Source organism: Hippoglossus stenolepis, chromosome 20 (assembly GCF_022539355.2).
Source record: "Hippoglossus stenolepis isolate QCI-W04-F060 chromosome 20, HSTE1.2, whole genome shotgun sequence".
Taxonomy (NCBI): Eukaryota; Metazoa; Chordata; class Actinopteri; order Pleuronectiformes; family Pleuronectidae; genus Hippoglossus; species Hippoglossus stenolepis.
This window is the reverse complement of record NC_061502.1, coordinates 19,560,182-19,584,881: the sequence shown is the minus strand read 5'-3', so window position 1 is coordinate 19,584,881 and position 24,700 is coordinate 19,560,182. Positions and strand designations below refer to the sequence as shown.

The 24,700-nt window shown below is 43.7% G+C and overlaps 2 protein-coding genes across 3 annotated transcripts in view; both read right to left on the bottom strand.

Moving 5' to 3' along the window:
- Positions 1–200: 200 nt before the first annotated feature.
- Positions 201–6,448, bottom strand: angel2 (angel homolog 2 (Drosophila)). The gene is made up of 9 exons (XM_047338177.1): positions 6,272–6,448; positions 4,634–5,619; positions 4,146–4,366; positions 3,901–3,970; positions 2,915–3,333; positions 2,192–2,333; positions 1,782–1,854; positions 1,556–1,686; positions 201–1,212 (listed from the first exon to the last, which is right to left on the bottom strand). Exons 1-9 carry the CDS (start codon positions 6,298–6,300, stop codon positions 1,049–1,051), a joined length of 2,235 nt encoding a protein of 744 aa, XP_047194133.1. The 5' UTR covers positions 6,301–6,448; the 3' UTR covers positions 201–1,048.
- A 1,583-nt stretch (positions 6,449–8,031) lies between these two features.
- The window catches only part of galnt14 (UDP-N-acetyl-alpha-D-galactosamine:polypeptide N-acetylgalactosaminyltransferase 14 (GalNAc-T14)), a 108,000-nt gene continuing 91,331 nt past the window's right edge, over positions 8,032–24,700 (bottom strand). For both annotated transcript variants that reach the window (XM_035144410.2, XM_035144411.2), the window contains 6 exons: positions 24,446–24,572; positions 21,254–21,346; positions 20,465–20,548; positions 19,092–19,236; positions 15,209–15,328; positions 8,032–10,558 (listed from right to left, as the gene is read on the bottom strand). In XM_035144410.2, the coding sequence (XP_035000301.1) occupies positions 10,400–10,558; positions 15,209–15,328; positions 19,092–19,236; positions 20,465–20,548; positions 21,254–21,346; positions 24,446–24,572 (728 nt within the window). In that variant the 3' untranslated portion in view covers positions 8,032–10,399. The remainder of the gene's footprint in view (positions 10,559–15,208; positions 15,329–19,091; positions 19,237–20,464; positions 20,549–21,253; positions 21,347–24,445; positions 24,573–24,700) is intronic.

The window sequence follows — 24,700 nt, the reverse complement described above, 5'->3', positions numbered from 1 at the left end:
GAGTTTTTGTGTATTCCTGCTCACAATCAAACCAACAAGCAAATTTATCATCTCCACCAAGAAAGTGAAAACATCACTTTCTTGGTGGAGATGATAAATTCCCAGTGTGAAGATGCTGGAGTCAAACGAAGCAAACTCCTGTAAAAGCAGAAAACAAGCAGCAGGCGACACATTAAAACACATCGACGCTGAACCGCAGCCATATGAAAAACGTCTTCTTTATTTACAAACTGGAAAACAATGTTTCTTCCCAAAACATCGAAAAATATATCCATCCATGTTATTTGTCTCTTTCCTCACCAGCAGCAGTTTATCTTCAAAAATTTAATCTGTCCCTTCGTAATTTCACATCCTGACAGAAAACAGCAAATAGGTTAAATAAATTTCTTCCTGGCTTCCTGTAGTGGCACTGTTTCTATATAATGGAACCGATAAACCTAATGTTTACAGCTGAAATGATAAAACTATATATATTTATATATTTAATAAAGAAGTGATGGAACCAAAATGTGAGTAATTTTTAATATGACTGATGATTGTTGGTGATGTTTTTTCAAAATATGTGAATAAATCCATGTGAACGTTGATCAATTATTAGTCGTAATGAAAGAAAAAAATTTCGACTGTTCTTTAGCTACACATATTATTTATAATATTAAACCTCAAGTAAAACCTCAAACCTTCAACTATGAGAACTGTGTAAAGTTAAAACTTGTTTTAAAGCCAGAGGACGATCCACAATCAAAATGTTGAAAATAGAAACATCAGTGTTCGACAAAATTCAAACAGAACAATTTCTTGTATTTTTGCTTTTAAAAGCTTTTGTCCTTAAACATCATGTTGTGTTTTCCTGCAGTTTCCGGCACCGCATGGATCAACTTTCTTCTTGAACGTGACAATTTCCGCATTGAAAAGGAACTCACCAATCCAAACACTGCACGTGCAGCACACGCTTCACAGTGATTTTGGTGAAAAATTGACTTTATTCCTCTTGTTCACGCCGCGTCGTGAGAACAGTTCTGATCGGCTGCTCCGATGATTTCTCAGGTCAGAGCCGAAAGCGGAAGCGAGCGAGGAGAGGGAGGTGGTCGGACGAGTGGCGCGGGTTGGGGAGGCAGTTGACTTCCTCCAGCTCGGACTGGCCGACCAGCGACAGTCTGCCCAGCAGCTCGAGGCCACGGACACCGGGACACGAAGGAGAGGCGGTGAATTCTTTCAAAGACGGGACAACAGGAGGAAGAGAAGAAACAAGAGGTCAAAATTAGAAACCTGAGTCAGAAATGAGAGGAAATGCAACCTCAATATTAGTAAAAACCAAGAAACTGAAGTGAATCTAGAACTGAGACTGACTCGTGTTGTTGATTTATTCTATTCATTTGTTTTGCTGCCACAGTGACTACGTGACTTTAAACACTGATGCGTTTGAGTAAATTTAAATGTTTTTCTGAATTTAATATGTTAGAAAATCTAAAGCATATTTTTTGCAGGAAAATAAAAAATGTTACAGGACAGAATGTGTGTGTGTGTGTGTGTGTGTGTGTGTGTGTGTCAGTACCGGGTGTGAACAGGATGTAATCCACAGTAATGGCGGTGCGGGAGTGACAGGTGGTGATCTCAGGTCTCCCATCATGCATCAGGCGGTGCTGATAAGACGACTTCAGATTCAGGCTGTGCTCGATCTTCGCTCTAAAGACACACACACATAATATGGACAAAGGCGTTCAGTGTTTTTTAATAATCAGTTATACGACACTTTTCAAAATGAAAAAGGGACATGTTACCTGTTAAAAGCAGAAGCAGCAGTTTTGTTGACGAGATCTTCGACAGTCAGATTAGAGATGGCTCCTTCCACAGCTGAGACACAGAGATGAAGTTCAACAACACACTTAATTTAAACTAAAACCAAACTCATATCAAATAAACTTCAACTGAACTTAATTAAAGTGAATTAACTAAAAACTAAACCAAAATATAAACTTAACTGAAATCGAACCGAGTGGAATAAACTTAACTAGAAACTAAATTCATAAAACTAAGTAAACTAAACTTAAAAAATAAAGTAAACTAAACCTAAATAAAACTGACTGAAAACTAAATTCAAACAATCCAAACTCAACTAAACTTACCTAAATTGTCCTTGTACTGACACTGGAATCTAAACTAAAGTAAACTAGCAGCAGGGTGAGTTTACCTGTAGGACTGATGCTGTCGGGGCAGGACTCAGCTGTGAGTTTGTTCTCGTACTGACACCGGGGGTTGATTCCTAAACTCTGAGACCAGATCGGAGACGTGAGGAGACGCTGACCTCTGGGAGTTTTCTCCTGACCAGACACCTTCACACACACGCGCACACAAAAATTATTGTTTAGATATAATCAAGAGTCCAACTTTTCTTTTCAAATAATTAACCAATTTTTGTTCATTAAAAGTGTGTGTGTGTGTGTGCTCTTGTACATCTATCTTTGTGAGGACCAGCTTGAACCTACAAAGTGAGGACCTTTTGTCCGGTCCTCACTTTGTGACCCCTCTTTAATGGACTGTTTGGGGGTTAAGACTTGGTTTTAGGGTTAGAATCAGGTTTAGGTTAGATTAAGGGTTAGATTAAGGGTTAGGCATTTAGTTTGGATGGTTAGGGTAAGGGGCTAGGGAATGCATTATTCCAATGAGGGTCCTCACTAAGACAGCTGTACAAACATGTTTGTGTGTGGTGTTTGGTGTGTGTGTCTATGTGGTGTGTGTGTGTGGTGTGGGTCTATGTTTGTGTGTGGTGTTTGGTGTGTGTGTCTGTGTGTGTGTGTGTGTTTGTGTGGTGTGTGTCTATGTGGTGTGTGGTGGTGTGTCTGTGTGTGTGTGTGGTGTGTGTCTATGTGGTGTGTGGTGTGTGGTGTTTGGTGTGTGTGTGTGTGTGTCACACCATGCCGATCTGGAGTCCTCTGTAGTCCAGGCAGCCGGTGGTCAGGAAGCCGTAGAGCGGACTCAAGGGTGTTGAGTTGAAATCCCCGCAGAGCAGCACCGGATTGGTTGAGCCATCAGGGAGGCGGGACAGCCGGCTGATCTCGGCCAACAGGATGGCGAGCTGAGCCAGCTTGATGTCTCCGCGGCGCGGGTTGTAGAGGAGGTGGGTGTTGGCCACACAGATGAAACCGGAGGGATCACACTTGTTGGGTCGCAAGAGCACAACCAATCCCACATTGTCCCTGTCGAGGAGGGCGTCGCTGGGGCGGAAGAACTCAACGGGATTGGAGGAGACGAGGGAGAGGCGGGATGATTTGAAGATGACGGCACATCCGTCTGGTTTACTTCCTGTCCGCTTCTTATACTCACACTGGTAACCTGACTCACACAGAGGACGCTATAAGAACACACACAGGTACACAACCACGCACAACAACAGAGTAAAGATCGAATGGACTGCCCCCTGGTGGCTGGCTGCAGAATTGGTCACAAACCCCACCTCCTCCATGTTAGTGGATGGGACATGGACCAAACTAAGACTCAAAAACCTGCCAGATATGTTTTTTCTGGTAAGTTTAGTTATAATTAGTTATTTTATGATATAAAAACGTGGTAAAATCTCATGATTGACAGTTGAGACAGGAAGTGTCGACGTGTCGTCCATCTTTATTCACAGTCTATGTGCATGTGCCTGAAAAGTTTATTATTTCCATTTAAAGCACTTGATATATTTGTATATTCTTCTAAAAGTTTTCATCGTATTCATTTAAAGTTGAGTTTCAGAGGATTTGTAGAGGTTCCTGTTTAACCTGCAACTGAACAAAAAAAGGACACACTCACACACACACACACACCCACACCCACACCCACAACCACAACCACAACCACAACCACAACCACACACCCACACACACACCCACACACACACACACCCACACACACTACCTAGCCCCTGCAGTGCAGGTTTGATCTGGTTTTCATAGTGGTCCTCCTGGACTTCTTGCAGACACAGAATCTAAAGAAAAAGCAAAAAGGAAAGTTTCCATCAAAGTCCCGACCAGAGGTGCTTCATCTCCTGGAGATTTGGTGAATCCCTGCAGCCAGGTGGTTTGTGTGTGATGTTCAGGTTCTTGTGAATCCTGTCATCTTATGTGAAGAGGTTAACGTGTGATCGGATCTGATCCACTCACGTCAGCGTCGTGCTGCTGGATCTCTGCCAGCAGGTTGGGCAGCCGGTACTCCCAAGGCAGGACGCCGGGCTCACAGTGTCTGTACAGGTAGACGTTGTCCTGCAGCAGCTCCTGAGACAGGATGTTGTAGCTCATTACTGAGAAGTCAAAGACTGTGCTGGCCCCTGGTGGCTGAGGGGAGGTACTGCAGGCGGGAGAAGTCTCCCAGTGTCTCTGAAGAGCTGAAGAGAGGGAGCAGTGAAAATGAAAAAGGGGTTTATAGATTTGATCTCAGACAGATCAGGAGGCTTACGTCCGAATCAATTACTATAATTTGATGAACAACTAGAATCAAGCTCCTGATCTATGTTTATAATCCCACTCAACCGTTCACCATTTCCAATCTAACTGTTAAACAAAGGCTTTTAAACTTGTACTTAAACAGTACAAGCCCAGAATAATCAGTGAATCATGCTTCAGTCAAAGGCTTCATTAAAGAATGAACATACAAGTCACTGGTGCAGCTGCGTCCTGGTGTCTGACCGGCGGAGATGTTCCGGGTGGAGAAGGTTGCGTCTGATCTCCAGTTCTCTGCCACGGGTTTGGGGGACGACTGTTGCTGCAAGGCTGAGAATGAAGCCTCGTCCAAGGACCTCCACCTCCGTCCCGTAGCTGTTGCTCTGGGGGTCTTGTTCTCCTGTGATCGACTCCCTGCTGCTTTGCACCTCCCTCTTTGAACCAGGGGTTAGGTTTGGGTTTGTTTGTGGGAACTTCACCCTGTTTAGGTTTAGTTTTTGTCTGAGTCCTGAACGCTGCAGCTCGAGAATCTTTATGTCCTTCTTGTTGATGTCTGCTCCTTTGTTGATTTACGGCTCCATCTCGACCGGTACTGTCTCTATTCCCAGTTTTTGTCTTTCCAACATCTTTATCTCTGCTGTTTTCCCGGCTCGCACCTTTTCCAGCTCCGTTCTTCCCTTTGTCCCGACCTCCCTCTCTAAAGTGATGGTTCGGTCGAGGGCGGCTCTCCACGCTGGGATCCAGGTGATGTCGCTCCCTCCTTGGGTTTCCGTCATTAAATCGGCCTCCTGTTGCCCCTGCTCCTCCTCTTGGTCCTCCTCTTTCTTCATAGCGCCTCTTCTCCTCTTCACTCTTCCTCCGTTTATGTGGAGGCTCTCGATCTCTGTCCGCCCGCTCCATCAGGAGGCCGGCAGAGGTGTGGAATGAACGCCAACTGCCGCTGGCGTTGATGTTATGAGGATGAAATGTCCTGCCAGGGAAAACCTGAGGTGCCGTTGGGTGGGCGAGGGGGGGTATCGGAGGCCAGGGTGGAAATGCTCGCACTGACCACCATGCATGTGGCGTGGGGATAAATTGGGGGAGGGAGGTGAAGGAGGCGCTGCTGCTCCTGAGGCTGGAGCTGCTGAGAGGACGGTAGTGAGTGTGGGGAAGGAAGGAGGAGCTGAAGGAGCTCACCCGGCGAAGAAACATGGGGTGACTGGGGGAATTAAACAGGAGTTAAGAAAGAAAAAAGGCGCCCAAACTAACTTTGGTGACCAATTTCAATTCAACTTATACTGTTTGTAATCAGTCATAATGCGGTTAAGAACAAAACCCAGCGTGAAAAGGAACATTGCGTAAAAAAGAGCATCAAATTATTGATATAATAACAATACTCACTATAATAATCACGTCTCCTGGTCGCTCTGTATTCTCTCGTATTCATTAATTTCATTTTGGAAACTTTTACCAAGATTTGTATTAAATGAACATGAAATTTCAGTAGAAATAAGAAGGTGACGACTTCAAGAACAGTGAAATAACATAAGTACATAAAGAACAATTATATTAATACTATTCTAATAATATTGTTGTAAGTTTTAATTGTTGCTACTGTCTTTGTGGTTATATTTATGTCTCCCTGGTTCCCTCTCATTCATTAAGTTAATTTTTCAGAACTTTTCTCAAGACTTGTTTTGAATCAACACTGAACTTTATTAAAACAAGTAGCTGACGATTTAAAGAACCAAAAATCTGCGTCACGTGGGAAAAAGATCGTAATAAGATTCTTTGTTTACTAAACGTCAGCTGTTTTTCAGTGGAAGTGAGAACAGACGTGTGGTTTTAAGTCGCAGCTGAACCTGACTCACTTCTCTCTGGAGGCGGAAGACTCATCCATGAACTTCCGCTCTGGAAATATGTGGATAAATGTTAGAAATTCACATTATGAAGGTTTTTTATTTTTCGATTCTGACCAAAAACAAACGGCTGCTCGTGAGTCCCTCGGTGATGACGTCACGCCGTGCGCCGGGGACAGCAGTGGTGCCTTCAGGCTCCTCACAAAGCTCGTGTTTGTCATTGACAGTAAAAAACAATTAACCACCAACTAAAGTGGAGTTCTTGTATTTTATAAAGCTTCCAGGCAGTTTAACAGAAATGCGCATTTCAGTTATAGATAATTTTAAGCGTAAACTAAAGAGATAAAACGATTATTGTATTCGTCCTTCATTCATTAAATTAAATAAACGTCTCTTTTTACGCATTTATTCCTCTATTATACGATAGTTATACCAAATCCTACATTTCCTGTAACGCAAGTGTTTCGCTCTTACTTCCGCCTCTCTACCTGGGACTTGTAGTCTTTTTGCCGGTTGTCTAATATGAAACGAACGACGGAGCGGACTACAGCCACGTCGGTGCGGCGGAAACACTGGTCCGACCGGAAACGTGGCTCAGAAATGAATTAGTTTTTTAAAATTTTTAATCGTGAGGTTTCTGAAACGTCACCATTTCTCCTGCGTCTTAAATCTTCCGGAGGAATTTCTGTCCGCGAATCAGGTTTAACGTGAAAATGAGCCGGAACGCGATCTGTGTTGGTTTGTCTCGTTTCCTCAGGAGCTGAAAATGGCGAAAGGAGAAGATGAAGGTACTCACGTGAAGACGAGTCTCCTGCAGGAGAACAAGGTCAGAGGAAGATCAGCTGATCTGAGACCTGATCTGAGACCTGATCTGAGAGAGAGTCGATACAAGTCAAAGAGAAGAAGAGCTCATGATGGAAGATGAAGAAGAAGAAACAGGAGGAGACGCATCCTCCTCTCCGTGTGTGTGTGTGTGTGTGTGTTTTCTTAAACAGACCCTCCCTCACTTTGTGTATTAAAGCAAACACACATATTTGATCTACACTAATTTTTTCTCTCTTCATTTCTAAAATGTGACATTAGAGTTTATTCTCATGTTAATTTATTTCAACAGAGAAAGAAAACAGCTCCTGTATCTGCATCATTAACAGCAGGACAATAATACTAATAAAAAAAATGTTTTTCCTCTGAACCGTTCTGTCAGAATAAACTGACATCGTCTCCAAAGACGTTCATGTGGAGGAAGAGAGCTACACAATCTGCAAATTAAGAAAACAACTTCATCAATTTGACGACACACAAGCTGCAACAAGTTACAACACATGCAAATATAGAAACGTGCTGCAAATAGCAATGTGACTTAATATAGAAGTACAAATATTATAGTACTGTATTATAATAATAAAGGTTGATGTCTGCAGCAGTAACACCTGCATCGACTCCAAGCAGGTTGTCTTTCAGCAGGATCACCCAAAAGCTTCCGTACGGATTCCAAGGAAACTTGGAGGAACGACGGAACACGGGCCAAGAAAGAACCCGTTAAACTTTACAGCACATCTCGATAAAGGGGCTGATCCAATATTAATAAGTTATACTCTATAATCTACACTGAGCAACACTTGTTATATTAGTAAAATCTCATTAAAACTAAAAGCATTGGCACATGATAAAGTAGCAGCCGGGTAATGACTCCAGTGGAGTTTCATGCAGTATCTGTGTGTGTATTTGTACCTCAATGCAAACATCACAGCTGTTTCAATAAAATAGAGGCGACCATTACAAAACCTTTATTGAGAGTCAAACGTGATATCAAAGATGTCAAATACACAGAGAATCTGGTTCCACAATCAGGAATCAAAAAAGGGCGTGTCGTTTAAAGTGACTGTCGGGGTGGTTTAGAGATTCCTTTAACATTTTCAGGTCAGAAGTTAACTTCAGTTGGGTTGAAAATTGGAAATTTTAATTATGAAAACAAAAGAGATACATGTTAAAAATTCAAACAATGTCAGGTTTGGTTGCTTTCAGATTGTAAACCTCTTAAAAACTAAACCTCAAACAGCAAAAAACACTTTTGTGAATCCTCCAAAGTTGAATCTTCATCACAGTGACTGAAAGACCATAGTGAGTAAAGCTTTTCTCCCAGTTAGATTGAGTTAATTAAGGTGTGCGTGTGAAACAAAACCCTCACATGCACAGCAGCACTTCACATCTGGAGCATCTGCGACAGGAAACCCTGCAGGAGATGTGCTGCATTCATGCTGTTCATCGTGTCGCCTGCAGACTGAACTCCTCTGTTGGAAACTAATGTGTCCTCCTGGGTCTCGTCCTCCCTCATGTCTTTCCTTCTCCTTCGTGCTCCTCTCTTCTCCTGCCATCACATTTGCGGACATGGCCGAGGAAGCCGCTGGAGCCAAAGCTTATGCAGGGAAGTTATCGTCATCTAAACAGCCCGCGGCCGACAAAACGTCCACTTCAGAGCAGAAACGGAACCAGATCATTTTAACAGCTTAATATAGAAACTGTACCAGACAGTGATGAGCGATGACTCCATCCAGACAAATCAAGACTTAACAGAATTTCATCTTTTACTCGTTTTCGATACAAAGCAGCGTTTCTTTAAAGCAACACTGTCGTTTTTAAAACCTTCAAATTACGGCGTTGAAATGACGTTGATGCGACACAAACTTATTCCTCTTTTACACCAAAATGATCAGGTAAATGCAGGTTATTTTAAATGTTGGTAAACCCGTTAAAAAGGTGATTGTTTCCTTTTCCATTGCCAGTAGACGAGTTGGCCTCCCTGTTTTTCCCCTGGTGCTTCATGTTTATCGTCACTAACCCATCGACACTCTCTCACCTCGCTGTTTGGCCAAATTAGACCAAAGCTGAGAGAGGCTATAGGATGAAGGACAGATTTGTCCCTGGTGCTGTTGTTATTGGACATCAGACCTTTAGCTTGTTTGCTTTGTCTTGTGCTGCTCTGCTTGACGTTGTGTGTGTGCAGTTCTCGAAGTTTATCAGAAGCAGATAAACCCATTTCAGTAGAGCTTTAACAAGTCAGCCAAACAATTCCATGTAATTTGAAACACATCATGCTCGGATATCAGTAACTGCGTCGGCTACTCGCTCGCTGTAATAGCTCGTTAGCTCGTATGCTTCTTTTCTACTCTGAGTTGAACACAGTGAACGTGCAAACGTTTACTGCCAGACTCCAAAAACCTCGTCAGTCGACCTGGTTCTTTGGTTTCCACGGTTTCCAGTTTCTCCTCCGTCAGCTTGTCCGATATTTGTGAATTATGCATTCCAGCTGTAGGGGGAGCCTCACCCTCAAGTACAGGCTAGAGAATCATTGTTACGCTTTAAGTTAATCCTGCAACAGGTGAATACATTTAGGAAAGCTTTGATTTAGAGATTTTTTTTCAAGATGTTTATCAAGTCAGAGGTTTGATCCAGTTGATAAACTCGTGTAAACTGGGACTTTGTGGTGAGCGTCAAGTTGGACGTGTGGCTTTAAGTTGTTAATCTTATAATTCATAGTTTCAGAGCAGGAGGAGGTGAAACTAATCGTTTGTGCTTCAGTGTAAAGACAAAACCAGAAGGTCCGGTTACTGTCGTAAAGATATTTGACCAAGTAAACTAAAAGTTTCAGTTGTGCTTGGTTTTAATTCCCAAATTCTCAAACCGCTTCAACAACAAACACTTTCATTGCAAAAGATTCCAGGACACATTCTCTGATTAACTTTGTTTCCTCGAGCAAAGCTTCTGTCCGACTCAAATCTTTGACAGTTCAAGGTTTTAAGGTGCACTTGATTCGACTCTTCAACTTTATGGATATAATCTCCAGCCCAAACAAACTTTCCTGATGCGTCTTCTCCTTCGGCAAAGTTTCGATCCAGCATCCATCCTGTGTGAATCAGGATTTCAGACCTGCCGAAGTTCTCTACTCGATTTCTTCTCATGTTTAACGCTAAAGAGACAAAGCGTTCGTCGACCTTCTGTTCGACTCTCGTCACCGCAGCAACTCGACAGGACGCAGCCATGCACCTTCACCGTCTGAGCAGCAGGTCGTGAGCTGGAGAATCGGCGTCAGGGCAGATTTTTGCAGGCGAAAGGTCAAAAGGTGAGGAAGGGGAGTGGGGGTCAGGAGAAGGGCACCTCCCATCTCTGTGTGTACGCCGTCAGTTCACAGGGGCTGATGACCAGCATCCGCGAGGAGTCCATCCCGTCCAGAGCCATCTCCGAGTCCAGACAGAACCGAGAGACCAGGTGCTCCAAGTGAGTCCCGGACTTCTGCCACCGCTGTGAAGGACACAACAGCTCAAATGAGAACGTGCAGCTAAAAACCGCTTCACGCTACCGACACTCGTCTCGTTGCATTATTTCATTCCTTTGGTGCAGTAAAGTAAAGCAGGTATCACATTTTACTCAATTCACAAACTTCGGTGCAGCAACACATGGACAGCTGAGGAATCGAACCACCGACCCGCTCACCTGACTCGACAACAAGTCACCGAGCTATAAGAGGATGGTTTTCTGCAGTGACCCACTTTATCATGTTAATGAAAATACTGATTAATGTGGTGATTTTAAATCCTAACAACAGCCTGCAAGTTTGTTGTAGGAAACGTGTGATTGCTACTGATCACCACTAGATGGCGAGGTCATCAGCCTCATGACTTTTTTTGCTATGATCAGTGTGTGTGTGTCTGGGTATTACTTATGTTGTGGGGACCTAAATCTGTTTAAACAGTCACATTAGGAAGAAAGAAAGTCCCCATGATGTAAACATTACATGTTTGAAGGTTAGGCTAAGGTTAGGTTTAGTTTAGGTTTAGGAAGGAAGTAGTAACTGAGGGTTAAGGTTAGAGTGAGTCTGCAGGAAATCCATGTAATGTCCTCTGAAGTCACAGAGACAGGACTGAGTGTGTGTATCTTTGTGAAGACCTTACAGAGTGAGGACATTTTGGTGATTAGAATTAGTTTAGGTTAGAGTAAGGTTTAGATCAGGGGCTAGGGGATGCATTGTGCCAATGAGTGTCCTCACTAAAATAGAAGTACAATGTGCCTGTGTGTGTGTGTGTGTGTGTGTGTGTGTGTGTGTGTGTGTGTGTGTGTGTGTGTGTGTGTGTTTGCATGATTCATAGCTGGAAAACAAAGCCGCAGATATGATCAGATGTGAAAAGAGGCTTTTATCAAGCTGTGGGTCTGAAACCCAGTCATCAGAGAGAGGGAGCAGATTGACAGATAAAGGAGGAGAGAGAGAGAGAGAGGAACAAACACACTATCTGGGCGTGTGTGTGTGTGAGATATCTGTAAGAGTATCTTTGTGTAAGTGTGTGTCTGTAATTTGAGCGTGTGTGTGTGTGCGGGTGTGTTTGTGTGCATGTCGGCAGGGAGCGGCCATGTTGTGTTTGCTGAGCCTCTGATGCATGTCGCCGTCATGTTGGTGGATCTTGATCTCTTAAGACCTTGTAAGAGCACAAACACACACACACAGGCAGAGAACTGCATTGTGGGTCTGCGTCTGCATTGTGGAGATGACACGCTCATCACAGTGTAGCGACGGGGTGCGGAGCTTTTTAATTTGAAAAAAAAAAAAGGACGCAGGGATAATTAAAAGTAAATCAATTAGCATTCACCTCGTTACCGACGGCTGCAGTGAGAATCACACCTGTCTTTACATTTACATTATATTTGCATAATTGGGGGGGGGGAAAGGTGACAGGAGTTTCTCCCAGGATGCACTGGGCTCAGGCTGCGGTCACTGCAGGGTGAACACACATCAGACCTGGAATCTCCTCCTCTGGGGTTTGAGGGTGCATCAAAATTTCACGACTTCTGAGCCATAAATTCTGGATTTGACTCTGAAGAGGCAGCGAGACGGAGTCACATGTTCGAGTGAGACGATCAATCAGCTGTGAAATACGTCCTAATGAATGAGGCTCGATCTACATCTAATTCCACTGAGCCGATACTGTACAACGATTGAGATGTTGAGGGACTTCATGACCTAAACGCAGACGCACGACGAGGGGGCGGGTCGGTGCAGTGACGTGTACAGATGCTGCATCAGACAGGCAGAGGTAAACAGAAAGTAAAACTCTAAATAAATACACCAGAGCAGGAAGAAGAGCAGCAACATGTGGACGGACATTTTCAAAATAAAACACAGTCACTTAACGGGACTTTAACTTGTGCAGAAAATGGAGCAGAGCAAACATTTCTGTTGATTGTGTTAACGATGAAAACCGAAGCGTCCTCGTAAACACACGACGATCATCAGGTCGAAACGAGCGACTGCGAGAAACCAAAACATGAACAAACGTTGAGTGAAAAATGATAAGAACTTACTAATATGACAAAAAAAACATCTTTGAGGAAAGATTTTTTACATAAAGTTGGATTTTTTTTGTCCGACCCATGTCCCATCTGCTAACATGGAGGAGGCAAGTTTTGTATTTATTAAAGATGGTTTTCCATCATTTTACCTCTGTTGACATGAGATTGACGTGAAATGAAGAATTTGTTTAAGGAGCTGGAGACTTTTCCACCACTGGTGAGTTAAAGGTTTAATTTTTAATAAGTGGAAAGTTCCCGAGTGTGTTTGTTCCCCGTCCCATCGAAGCAGGAAGTCATCTTCATGTTGTAACACGTCCAACCATCTATTTATAACTTTTTATTTGTATTCACTCTCTCATTCTCTCCTCCTCCTCAACATCATCCTCTCTCTCTCTCTCTCTCTGTCATGTTCTGTTAAGTTCTGTCTCCACCACTTTCGCTCGTCCCCATCTCTCTCTCTCTCTCTCTCTCTCTCTCTCTCTCTCTCTCTCTCTCTCTCTCTCTCTCTCTCTCGTCTCGGTGTCTCTCTCCCAGTCGGCTCTGGGCTGTTTCTCCAGTGAATCTTCGTTCTAATTAGCCGTCATCGCTCTGCTTCCTGCCTTCTGACACACACACACACGTTTGTACAGCTTCTTAGTGAGGACACTCATTGGCATAATGCATTCACGAGCCCCTTGCCCTAACCATCTGAACTAAATGCCTAACCCTAACCCTTGACCTAACCTAAACCTAATTCAAACCCTAAAACCAAGTTTTAACCCCCAGTCCATTAAAGGAGGCTCACAAAGTGAGGTCCTCACTTTGTAGGTTGTAGACTCAAACTGGTCCTCACAAAGACAGCTGTACAAGAGCACACACACACAACTAGGACATGTACCAGCACTCTGATTGTGTGTCAGTGTGTGTCAGTGTGTGTGCTTTGTTAGTCACTTCATTTAACAGACTTGTATCTGATGTTCATCTAACAAACCTGAGCTTCAGCTCCTCCAGCTACATATCACTGTGTGTGTGTGTGTGTGTGTGTGTGTGTGTGTGTGTGTGTGTGTGTGTGTGTGTGTGTGTCATGTAAAACTCAATATCAGAAACCAACACAAAGTGTTTTTACCTCTTTCCTTCTTCTTCCATTTCCTGCCTCTGTCCTTCTCTCAAACTCCTCTCGTAACCGTCGATGTGTCTGACACGTGCTGAGCAACTAGAAACAAGAATTCACCACTGTCCTAATTTTCAGTGTCGGTGCTCCAGGAAAGCTGCGAGGAACCCCCGTATCTACACACCCCTGCACCTCCAGCTCTGTCTTGTTAGGTGATAGCACGTCTTCTTCTGTGGAGCCTGCGGCTGTCGCAGGGGAACATGTTGTTGAGGTATGAAAATATCTCGACCAGTGGAAGCCACAGTCTCGCTGCTGCAGCCGGACTTGCTGTCAATCACGATGGTATCCACACCCCCGATGCATGCGGTGCTTTACTGTCTATTTGAATCTAAATGATCTTGATTTATAAAATGAACATCATGCTTTTGTGTTTAACACGTGACGGACATGAAACTGGAAGAATTCAAGCATCTCAGGAGTCGACGACATTTTCATAAACCATCTGTGTATATGACCGTCTCCTGGCAGGTTGGTTGTTCTTTCTCCTAAAGGACGACACTTGTTTCTTTTCTGCATCACTTTTTCTTCCTCTCGAGTTCCACACTCTCCTCTTCATCATCTCTCGTCATTATCTCCTTCCAACTTTCCCTTCTTTTTACTGCCTTCTTTTGTGAATCCTTTACCCTTTCTCCTCTCATCATCTTCCCCCTTCTCATCTTCTCGCTCTTCATTTACGTTTCCCTCTCTCTCTCTTTTGTAATCCTCTCTCTCTCTCTCTCTCTCTCTCTCCTCTTCATCGTTCCCACCTGTCACAGATGACTCACAGATCCTGATAACATAATAACAGCAATGACAAAAACAGAGTGAATCACAAACACAAACACACACACACGTGAAAACATGTGCGGACTGTTTTCACGTGTGATCACATCCACATAATCAGTCACACACACACACACACTAAGCACATTTGTCCACGTTGACTGAACAGTTGGTGAGGTGTAATGAGCTAATCTTCCTCTAACTCTCTCAGCGTTTTCTACCCTTCCCTCCCTCGTCCTCGATTCACTTTTCCACCTGTGCCTCTCTCTCTCTCTCTCTCTCTCTCTCTCTCTCTCTCTCTCTCTCTCTCTCTCTCTCTCTCCCTCCCTCAAGTGATTTATTGGTTGTCAGGTTGTTCTCTGCTGCAGGGGCTTCTGGGACGCCGTCAAGGAGCCCAGTGGTCAGGTAATGACAAGTGTGTGTGTTATTTCAACCTGCCTGTCCAAAAAAGTGTCAAGCATCTGCCCCTGCAGCATGAACACGTGTGTGTGTGTGTGTGTGTGTGTGTGTGTGTGTGTGTGTGTCGATCATCTCTAGATAAATTTTGCTTTAGATTAATTAACATTTAGATTAATTTATCAGCCATATGATGTATGGTAGTGACTCGCCTGCAGGTACACACCACCTGTTGGGCTGTGTGTGTGTGTGTGTGTGTGTGTGTGTGTGTGTGTGTGTGTGTGTGTGTGTGCAGTACAGACCTGCTTGCCGTCGGCCATGTTGCAGGGCAGCAGCAGGACCTGGGAGGCGGGGAAGGTGGTGGACAGAGACAGACAGTGCTGCTGCTGACGGATCTGCTGCCCGTGAGTGTACACCCACTCCTGCAGACAGAGACCAGGACAAAGTCAATCGTTTATCTTCATCTTTTCATCTTTTCACTGTTAAAACTGTTTGTCTGTGTTTAGCTTTTTGAAAATACACATTTTCCAGAGCTGCTTTGTTTTTGTTTTTCTGAAAAGAGGTCGTGAAGATGAAAAAGAGGCAGAGACGGGAAGAAAAGCGACATTTAGGTGAAGTATAATTGCAGTTAAAGCTTCAGTTTGTAGGATTGAGGAGGATCTATCCACAGAAATGGAATGTAATAATGATTACAAGGTTTTCATTGGTGTATAATCACCTGATACTAAAGCTGCTTTCAGACATGGAGGGACTGTGATAACTCTGATTCCCTAATAAAAACTACAGATAAGGGCCAGAGATGGAATAATCTGCATTATTATACAATATGATACCTAGAGTCGGTTGTAGTGGAACTGTTATTGTAGGACAACAGATTCCCAAAAGAAAAAGAGAAAAACAACTGTCTAACATGGTCTCATACACCAATAATAAACAGAGCCTCTAAAACATTTAAGCGGCATCGTGCAGCAGCGCTGATCTGAATTCATAACTCTGACAGTAAAAAATATCTGGTCCTCCACATTCAAATATTCATGTGTTAGTTATTTCAGTCTGAAGCAGAGTTGTAGGTGATACACACACACACACGCGCACACGCACACACACACACACAGGAACTCTCAGGAGGTCAAAGTTCAAAGTCACAGCACCCTGATGTATTAATGATGAGCCGAGAGAAGCAAAACAAACCAACACAAACAGAGAGAAGTGGAACTGGGTCGGTTTTATTATGGTAGCAAACAGGATCCATGGTGAATTTAACCAGTCCGGGGTGTGGGTATGTGTGTGTGTGTGTGTGTGTGTGTGTGTGTGTGTGTGTGTGTGTGTGTGTGGGTGTGTGTGTGCGCAAGGGACACATTAAAAGGTTGCACAGCTCGACACTATAAAGAACCTGCTCTTAAAGTAACATCAGCTACTCAAAGTTTTCGACTGCTGCGTCATTATTACACAAAAGGACTTCACAGTAATAAGGATAAAAAACTATGTCTATAACACTTTAAAAAACTGGGTTACAAAGCGCTTCACAGACATAAAAACAGAATATACATCGTGTAATTAACAGTTCAAACGATGCAGGAGACAATGGATCAAATTGTATTGAAAGACATTTTATAAAAAGTTTTTTTTAAAGAGTTTTAAAGGAGGATGCTGAGGTAGCTTCACACCTTCTGTCTCAAGTCTCTTCTTTCATCTGTGGTTGTTAGTTTGCAGGATTACGCAAAAACTACTGGACGGATTACCACGAAACTTTGTGGAAGGATGCACACGATTTATTAATTTTTCTCCACTTTCTTTTACATTGAGAAATAAGTCGTTTTAAACAGCTCCTCCTGATTCTCCTCACGGGGGCGGGGCTGCAGACACGGTGAACCAGGCGAGGCGACGCTAACTCGAGGTAAAACTTATCCTCGGTAGTTTATGTGCAGTAAAAAGTAAAAGGTCAAGAACTGAAATCAAAGAATCAGTTCAACAAACACGTAAAAACTCTGTAGTTTCATCCGTTTGGTCCAAATTCTGCAGGAAACATGTTTTATACAAACACATGCTGGTTAATGTCTTTACAAATTGTTAATGAGAAGTCGTCTCTTTGCCTATTGAGCTTTATTTCAGATTGAATCTTTATCCACACATGCTTTGACTGGTTTTCAGTTCACTCCATAATAATGTCAGTATATAATGATTCGTGTTATATGATTAGATCATATTGTATTTTATATTCACATCTTATTTAAAGCTGGTAATTGAGGATGTGACGGAGGCTGAGCGTTGGTTGAAAGGACAGTGGGAGGTGTTTTCAAACCAGCTCGGCGACGTGCTGACTTTTATCAGGAACATCTCGGCGCTGCGGGGTTTGTTTCACCGTATGATTGATTTACTGAGCTGCAGCCGAGAGGATGACACTGGAGGTTAATTGGTGCTGTAGCACAATTCATCTCGTCTCCGCTGGAGCCTCGTCAGGTTCGGCTGGTTTACAGGCACACGACTCACCTGAGTGCCGAAGCCTTCAGGTGAACACGGGTCGAGAACCATAACAGATTTGTGCAGAAATGAAATACACAAGTCGAGGAATTAAAGGTTAAAAACTGCACTTTGGTTCAGTATGACAGCTGAAGGCTTCAAGCAAGAGAAGTCAACTGAGCTGCAGAAATGACAGAACCGCAACTTCACGCCTGCTCGTTCACTCTTGGGCCGAAATGTGAGCAGATGTTTCTGTGGCTCAGCTTCACACCCGTCACTCTCCTCCACCTTCAGCGCATGTTTCTGCTCTGCTGTACACGGACGTCAAACCTTAAACCGTGTGAAACCTCCTGTTAATGGAACAGCAGAATACATCTGAATCCTAGATGACTGGCTCTGCTCTCTGCAGCGGTGGGTTCACAAATTGGTCTTTTTATTTCTACGACCGATTTCTCCCGCTATGTGAGTGTTGGTGCAAAATGGCGGCTCCAGACAGAAATCCGTATTGAAGCCCAATTGAACCTTTAAACCACGTTTGAAAAAAATCCCATAAAGAGCTTTTTGAGACATCATGTTCACAGGAAAGCAACAGACGGATGGACAACCCTAAAACATCATTCATAAGAATGATAAGACATGAACAATTAACATTTTCATCCAATGCAGATTCCCATTTACTTTGATGACGAGGGGTATTTGCAAACATCAGAGGAATCAGCTTTTCTCACTTTTCAAAGAAGAAACTGAAAAATGAATTCTTCTAAGTTGAAAAACATTCCCACTCCAGACCAAAGCCTCAGAACGTGAACAAACAGGGATTAAGAGCCTTCCTCCGGGGACTCGTCTTCCTACAGTGGTCGACAAGGGGGAGTTTCTCACTCACACTTGCACTGAGAGTTAAGGGATTTGAACCAGCGACCTTCCAGTCACAGGCAGGCCTCTCCAGCCTTAAGGCATTTCAGCAGCTGACATGTTCACTCGCTGCTTGTTAGAGCGGATCACAGCCTCCGCACTCGCTCTGCACTCGGAATAATGAGAATCCTGCGGGTATTAATTATGGCTGAGAGAAGGCAGAGCCTGCACACACAAACACACACACACAGACACACACACACACACAGACACACACACAGTGAGAAAACCAGCGAGAGCAGGTCGGACGTACTCACAAAGAAAAGATAACTGGACAAACACAAGTACAGGAACAATATACACACATGGACCTGCTCACAACCTGCCTGTCAATCACTGACACACACACACACACACACACACACACACACACACACACACACACACACACACACACGTTATTATATTTTCGTTTGCAGACTCTCGTAGGAAATGTATTAACATCCACTAATGACCACAGGGAGAGACAGTGAGAGGAGGTGAAGTCAGGTGAACCATATCTCCTCCTCCATCGTAACAGATCATCACACACACACAGTCACACTCAGGGGTTGTGTAGTAGTGAGGAAGAGGAGTGAAGCAGAGTTACCACGACCCTGAGATCTGGAAGATCTGCGATTTTGAACATTTTATGTACAAAAGTGAACTAAAACTACTGTCGACTGAATGAAGAGCGTCACATCCTTCCACCAAGTTAAATCCATTGTGTTGTTTTTGTGTAGTGTTGCTTATAAATGAACCAAAAAAGCAACATTCACGTGTTTCCTGCCAGTTCCCCATGGAAACGCTGGTTGACTCTGCTGGTTGACTCACCTGGTTGACGGCGGGGACCCCCTCTGTTCCGATGCAGGGCGCCAGCGTGAGGACGGGCAGCTCCTGCCCCTCCAGCCTGCGAGACTCCAGACAGTTCTGCCTCTGTCTGATTGGCCCGGACTGAGAGTCCGAGTCATCTGGAACCCTGACGGAGGAAACACGACACAGAGAGGTTCAAGATGATGTTTAATTTTTTAGCTGTACACTGGATTATATTCCCTAAATATCTTATTTTCCAAGAGATCCTTTAATCTTCAAAGCCACATTTATCACATGTGGAAGCTTCAGGGTTTAGATGAAATCAGGTCGTCACTTAAAGACGGAGATGAGGCTCACTCATCTTCACCTTATTATCACGATCACCGTTAATTTGATTCATCTGTATTTTCAAAAATGGCGCACTGCACCTTTAACAAATCCGCTGAAGACCACAATTCTCTGAACTCATTACTTCAGAAAGTTTCTCCTCCAATCTTCCTCTTTGATAAACTTTCTCAGTCTTGTTTAATTCACGGCCGGTGCCATAAACTCGGGCTTAAGCCCTGTAGCATTAATTCAATCTGCTATCTCTCTCTGTTTTAATAACCCGTTAAAGGTTATTCTGCGTTTTAAGGGTCAGGTCCGTCTTCCCCCGAGAGCAAGACTGTTAATTCCATTCTTGGGGATTAAAACCAGCCTCCAGTGGATAAATGGGTATTTAAGAGTGAGTGTGTGTTGAAGTGAAGAGGAAGCATTTAAATGAAAGAGCTTATGTGTCTTAAAGGTATTTGCATTGGCATGTTTGTGAAGTAGTGTACGTGCACTGGGAAAGAGTCGCCGTCAGGTCTGATGTTTCAAATAGAGCTCGTTGTTTCATCCTTATTTTCTGTTCCTGTGTTTGTTTCCTGTCGTCCTTCTGTGATATTTCATTTCCAAATGCTTCATGAATCTTTTGTTCTTAAAAATTAGAGTAGCAGTCAGACGATATATAAATTGGCCAATACGAGCTTTTCATGGAAGATATTATTATTCGTGCAACTAGAAAGTGTTCAGAGAGTTCAAACCTCCACCTGCACTCAACAGTTTCCTTATGAAACCACATTTAAATTCACTAGATCCAGATTTCTGTTTGGATTTTGACAAAATTGCATATAATTAAACAGAAAATAATAATAAATTAATATCAGTCCTCTAAACATGGCAGATTGTTTTCATCCATATCTATGAAATATTCTCTGGAAACGACGCCCTATCTCACGGTGTTAAACACACACACACACACACACACACACACACACACACACACACACACACACACACACACACACACACACACACACACACACACACACACACACACACACACACACACACACACACACACACACACTTACTTGAGCTCTGGGTAAACGTTGTCCAGGTACCACTTAAAGGATTTGCACTTGAGCTTCTTGCGAAGTTCCACTCGTCCGTGGACACTGGCGACACACACACGATCACAGAAACAGAAATATTAGCGACGTGAAGTAAAAGGCTTCAGATTAAAAACACAACAATCAGAAACATTTCCACTAAACCTCAGACCTTGAAATAACCAACAACAACACCAACGTTCAGCGAGGGAAAATAATGGAGACGTGTGAAGTGAAAGCAGCTGAAACCTTAAAGCTGTGTTTAAATGTCAGTGTTTACCTGAGTCTGACTGATAAATACTGACATTTAGGCAAAGCTGTCGGCTTTAAGCTCTGTTCCTTCTGTGTCTCACATTAATCACATTGTAGGGAGTCGCCTCCCTTCACGGAGAAAACACAGAGCTACGAGTTAAACCATTTCATTCAGGTTCACTGCTCTTTGTGCTCAAACGCTTCAAACAACCAGCAGTGACGTGAGCAGGTGTTGGAGGACACCTGAACATCCCAGCAGCAAACGGAGACGTCAGACAAGCTCCTCTGTCCAACTGTGAAATGTGATGGTTAGAGGCATCATGTCACCGAGTCGTAACCTGCAGATAGTCTGTACATCCTGTTATTATAATAGGAGGCCGGGCGGAGGAAGTCTGCAGATAACCCAGAGGCTCTCACTCAGACGTTTAGGATCACACATGCTCGGAGGATCAGCGGAGTTCAGTGCATGTCTGAAAGCAGCTATAGAGTGTGTGTGTGTGTGTGTGTGTTTTCTCTTACTCTCCGTAGGATTTCCCTCGAGCTGCAGGCCGAGCAGAGTAGTAAAAGAGTCGGAAGTCGTCCATCCACACCTCAGCTGTGCGACGTGTGTTCCTGCAAACACACACACATGTTTAGAGTTCATCTCTGCTCGTTCTCCTCAGAATCCCTCATGGCCAGAAGCAGGGACGATTCCTTTTTGTGACACCGCTGAAAATATTTGCATTCACAAACCACTGAAACATCACATGTCTCCTTTAACACGCGTCTTTTCCTGACACACACATGAAGTCGCACACTGATCCGTCTGATCACAGGATCATTGTGATGTTTTACACTTGATTACACATGTTTGTATATGGAACACGTTCGTGTCAGGTGTAAAAACACTGCATGAGGAGTAACACACATTGTCTCCATCTCTTATCCCCAGTTACTCTTTCCCCTCGTTCTCCGTCTCTCTGTCTCTGTAGTAATTAGCCATTAGCTGAGTTTCTCTGAGCTGTGAACTCTCCCATCGAAACGACAGAAACCATCCATTAGAGGCATTACACACACTGGCTGTGGCGGTTTAATGAAAGGGGACGAGAGAGAGAGAGGATATGAGACGCTCGTAGGCACATCAACACAAATGTGTCACAAACAGGCTTACAATTAAAACCTCACTCCCCGCGCGCACACACACACACACGAGGTCACAGCAGCAGGCCGCAGCATAATCTTTGTAATCGTATTATTAAGCAGCTCTTTTTTATTTTGCATATTCAGACCCCAGCCTGCCGACGCCGCGCCTCCAGCTAATTAAGCAGCAGAGCAACAGGCGAACAGACAACAGCGGCTTTGTTTTGGGAGATCAGCGCCGGTTGCAAACATCAGGCCATCGAGATACGAATGGAAGTCGTCTTCGGCGCGGGAACAGATGTTGCCTCGGTAACGGCCAACAGGGAGCGGAATGAGCAGCTCAACAGATCGGCTTAAAAAAACTAAATAAAAGAAGTGTTGGTGTGGATTATGTGGTCGACACAAAAAGTTTAAATGAGCCGTTTGGCTGCGGCGCCGGACCCGTCGAGCCACAGAGGGAACTCAACCCCCAACCCCCGGCAGTATTACTGCTTTGCTCACACACTGAGGATTATGAATTACTCGACTGTTAAAGGAAGAATCCGTCTGCGGCGTTCAGTGGATCCCGAGAGTTGTTTTGTGACGAAGTGCTGCAATCTAATTTTGGGCGAACTCACTTTCGTCTGTTACCTCAGTTCGTCATTTACAGTGTTTCCCAGAATGCCTTTCAGTGCACGCCTAGGTTTGATGTGGGATGCCGATAAAAACGACAATTTAAAAAGTTTTCAGTCATAAAGAGTTCATGTTTCCCTGGTGAACGTGAAGTCTGCAGGAGAAATGTTCCTCCATTGTCTACACCGGTGTTTCTCCTGGAGAATCTTCAAATACTTCTCATCTCCAAACTCTGTACAACCTCGGCTAAAAGGTTCAGAGTCAATAAACCAATAGAAATGATACATTTGCTGAAATTATGTTAGAAATTAAACACATAACATATTGATCCAAATGATTTCTAAATAGAGAACTGTAATTGTCCATTGTTTGGACGGTAAATTATTAGTTTTTGAGATATGAACATTTCTTTCTGCTCCATCTCCCAATGTAACGAAACAAGACGTTAGCCTCTCTGCTAACAATGCTAACAACACATGGTGCCACTGTGTTGGAACGTCCAAAAGAAAAGAAGCGTCGTCATTAATGGCTTTGGCTGTTTTTACATAAAGAAAGTAAGACGATGTTTGAGATGATTAGAGTGTAAATGATCGTTTCCTACACCCGGACTCCTGTGCTCTCCTTTCTCCTATTAACCACATTTCCAACCATTGTGTTTTAAAGAAACAACGAGACAAACAGCACCGGGGTCGTCTGTCTCCTCAAACCAGTGCAGTTCCAGTCCCCAGACTCCTGAGGTCACTGATCACTTCATCCTTGAGTCCAAGTGAAATTCCCCTGTGGTGTTTTTTAATAAGAAAGGGACGGACGACCTGAAAACATGATGCCTCTGGAATCCGCCTCCTCCTGTTTTTCCCCAGTGAATACCACAGTGTGGTTTACAGCGAGCAGGATGTTGACAGTGCACTTGATATCATAATCTGGATGGAAGCAGCTTCCTCATTGTAGCCTTGATTAATCTATTTATACCAGATCAATTCACATGCAGTGTGAGCACATTAGTCCTGTTAATGGATTATTGGACTGCCTGTAAACATCCCTCTGTTTGAACTGTGTGAAAAGGGGCAGAGCACAGAATGCAGCTTATGCTAATAGGATAATATTGTCCCCGCAGCTCAAAGGCTCCCAGGCAGCTGTAAATCCACTTTTAACAATGATGCGAGCAGCGTTCGGCGGCTGCGACGCACAGGTCAGAGAAACGTGTGTTTCTTCCTCTTACATTACATCAGGGAAACACTCAGTGGGGTTTTTAGTTAAGTTGGAAGGTTTAAAACAAACGGACGGATTACAGAGAAGTTGTAATTAGCTTCATACTAAACCATGAGATCAGTGAAGTCAGCCTGTAGGTAACTAAAAACTAAAGATACCCACAGACGCTACAGGTAACAACCACAACACACTGTGGTTTTAAACTTTACACAACAACTGTACATCAGACGACAGGAGACATGTAGATCTGATCGGTCACATCGCTGAGCACAGATGAATCTTTCCACATGATTCCACGAGACATGATCGTCACACATTCCGAATTTTTACCAGAAAAGGCCGTGAAACCAAGGAGAAAACTGTGAATCGGACCGAGCTGCAGCTTGAACCTGGGTTGTAACGATCTCCTCTCTCTCAATAACGTGTTTTTTATTCAAATTATGAATGATTTAGTTTTTGTTCCAAGTGTCGTCTCACGTTTTTGTGTCAGTTAATTGAAACATAACTTTAAACAGAAAATTCTGGGACATTGCTTTAACGGCTCGAGCAGAATCCTGAATGTGTCGTTATCTGTCATCTGAAGCTTTTCCAGTTTCCACAAACGATGCTATGTTACGTTTTCTTACTCGTCAGGGTCAGGAGTCTACATCCATTTTACATACACAGTCTATTGTCTGATCACATAACATTACAAAAATAACGTTAAGAATAAAGTTCTCCTCTGGAACATAAGTTGTCATCAACAGCTGTGAGGACGAAGAGATGACGTACTTGATGTAGGTGTTGGCGTTTCCCTCGGGGAACACGTACGGATGTTTCTTCCTGAAGACGTGACCCACTCTGCTGCAGGGCAGGATCTCCAGACTGCCGCCACACTGCCACACCCGGAACGAGATCTCTGCGCACGCACACACACACACACAGACACACACACACACACACACCCTTTGACTTGTTGGTTCTGCGTGTGGAAAACATCTCTCTGAATATGTGATGAGCCACTGATAGTTTGGTTTGTTTGAGTGT

Bases quoted from the DNA above. Each gene is read 5' to 3' on its own strand.
- angel2 (XM_047338177.1), bottom strand. From the start codon at position 6,300: ATGGATGAGTCTTCCGCCTCCAGAGAGAA. The intron at 5,620-6,271 runs GTGAGTCAGGTT...TAATTCCCCCAG, and splicing joins TCTTCCGCCTCCAGAGAGAA to TCACCCCATGTTTCTTCGCC. The intron at 1,687-1,781 runs GTAACATGTCCC...GTGTGTCTTTAG, and splicing joins GCTGCTTCTGCTTTTAACAG to AGCGAAGATCGAGCACAGCC.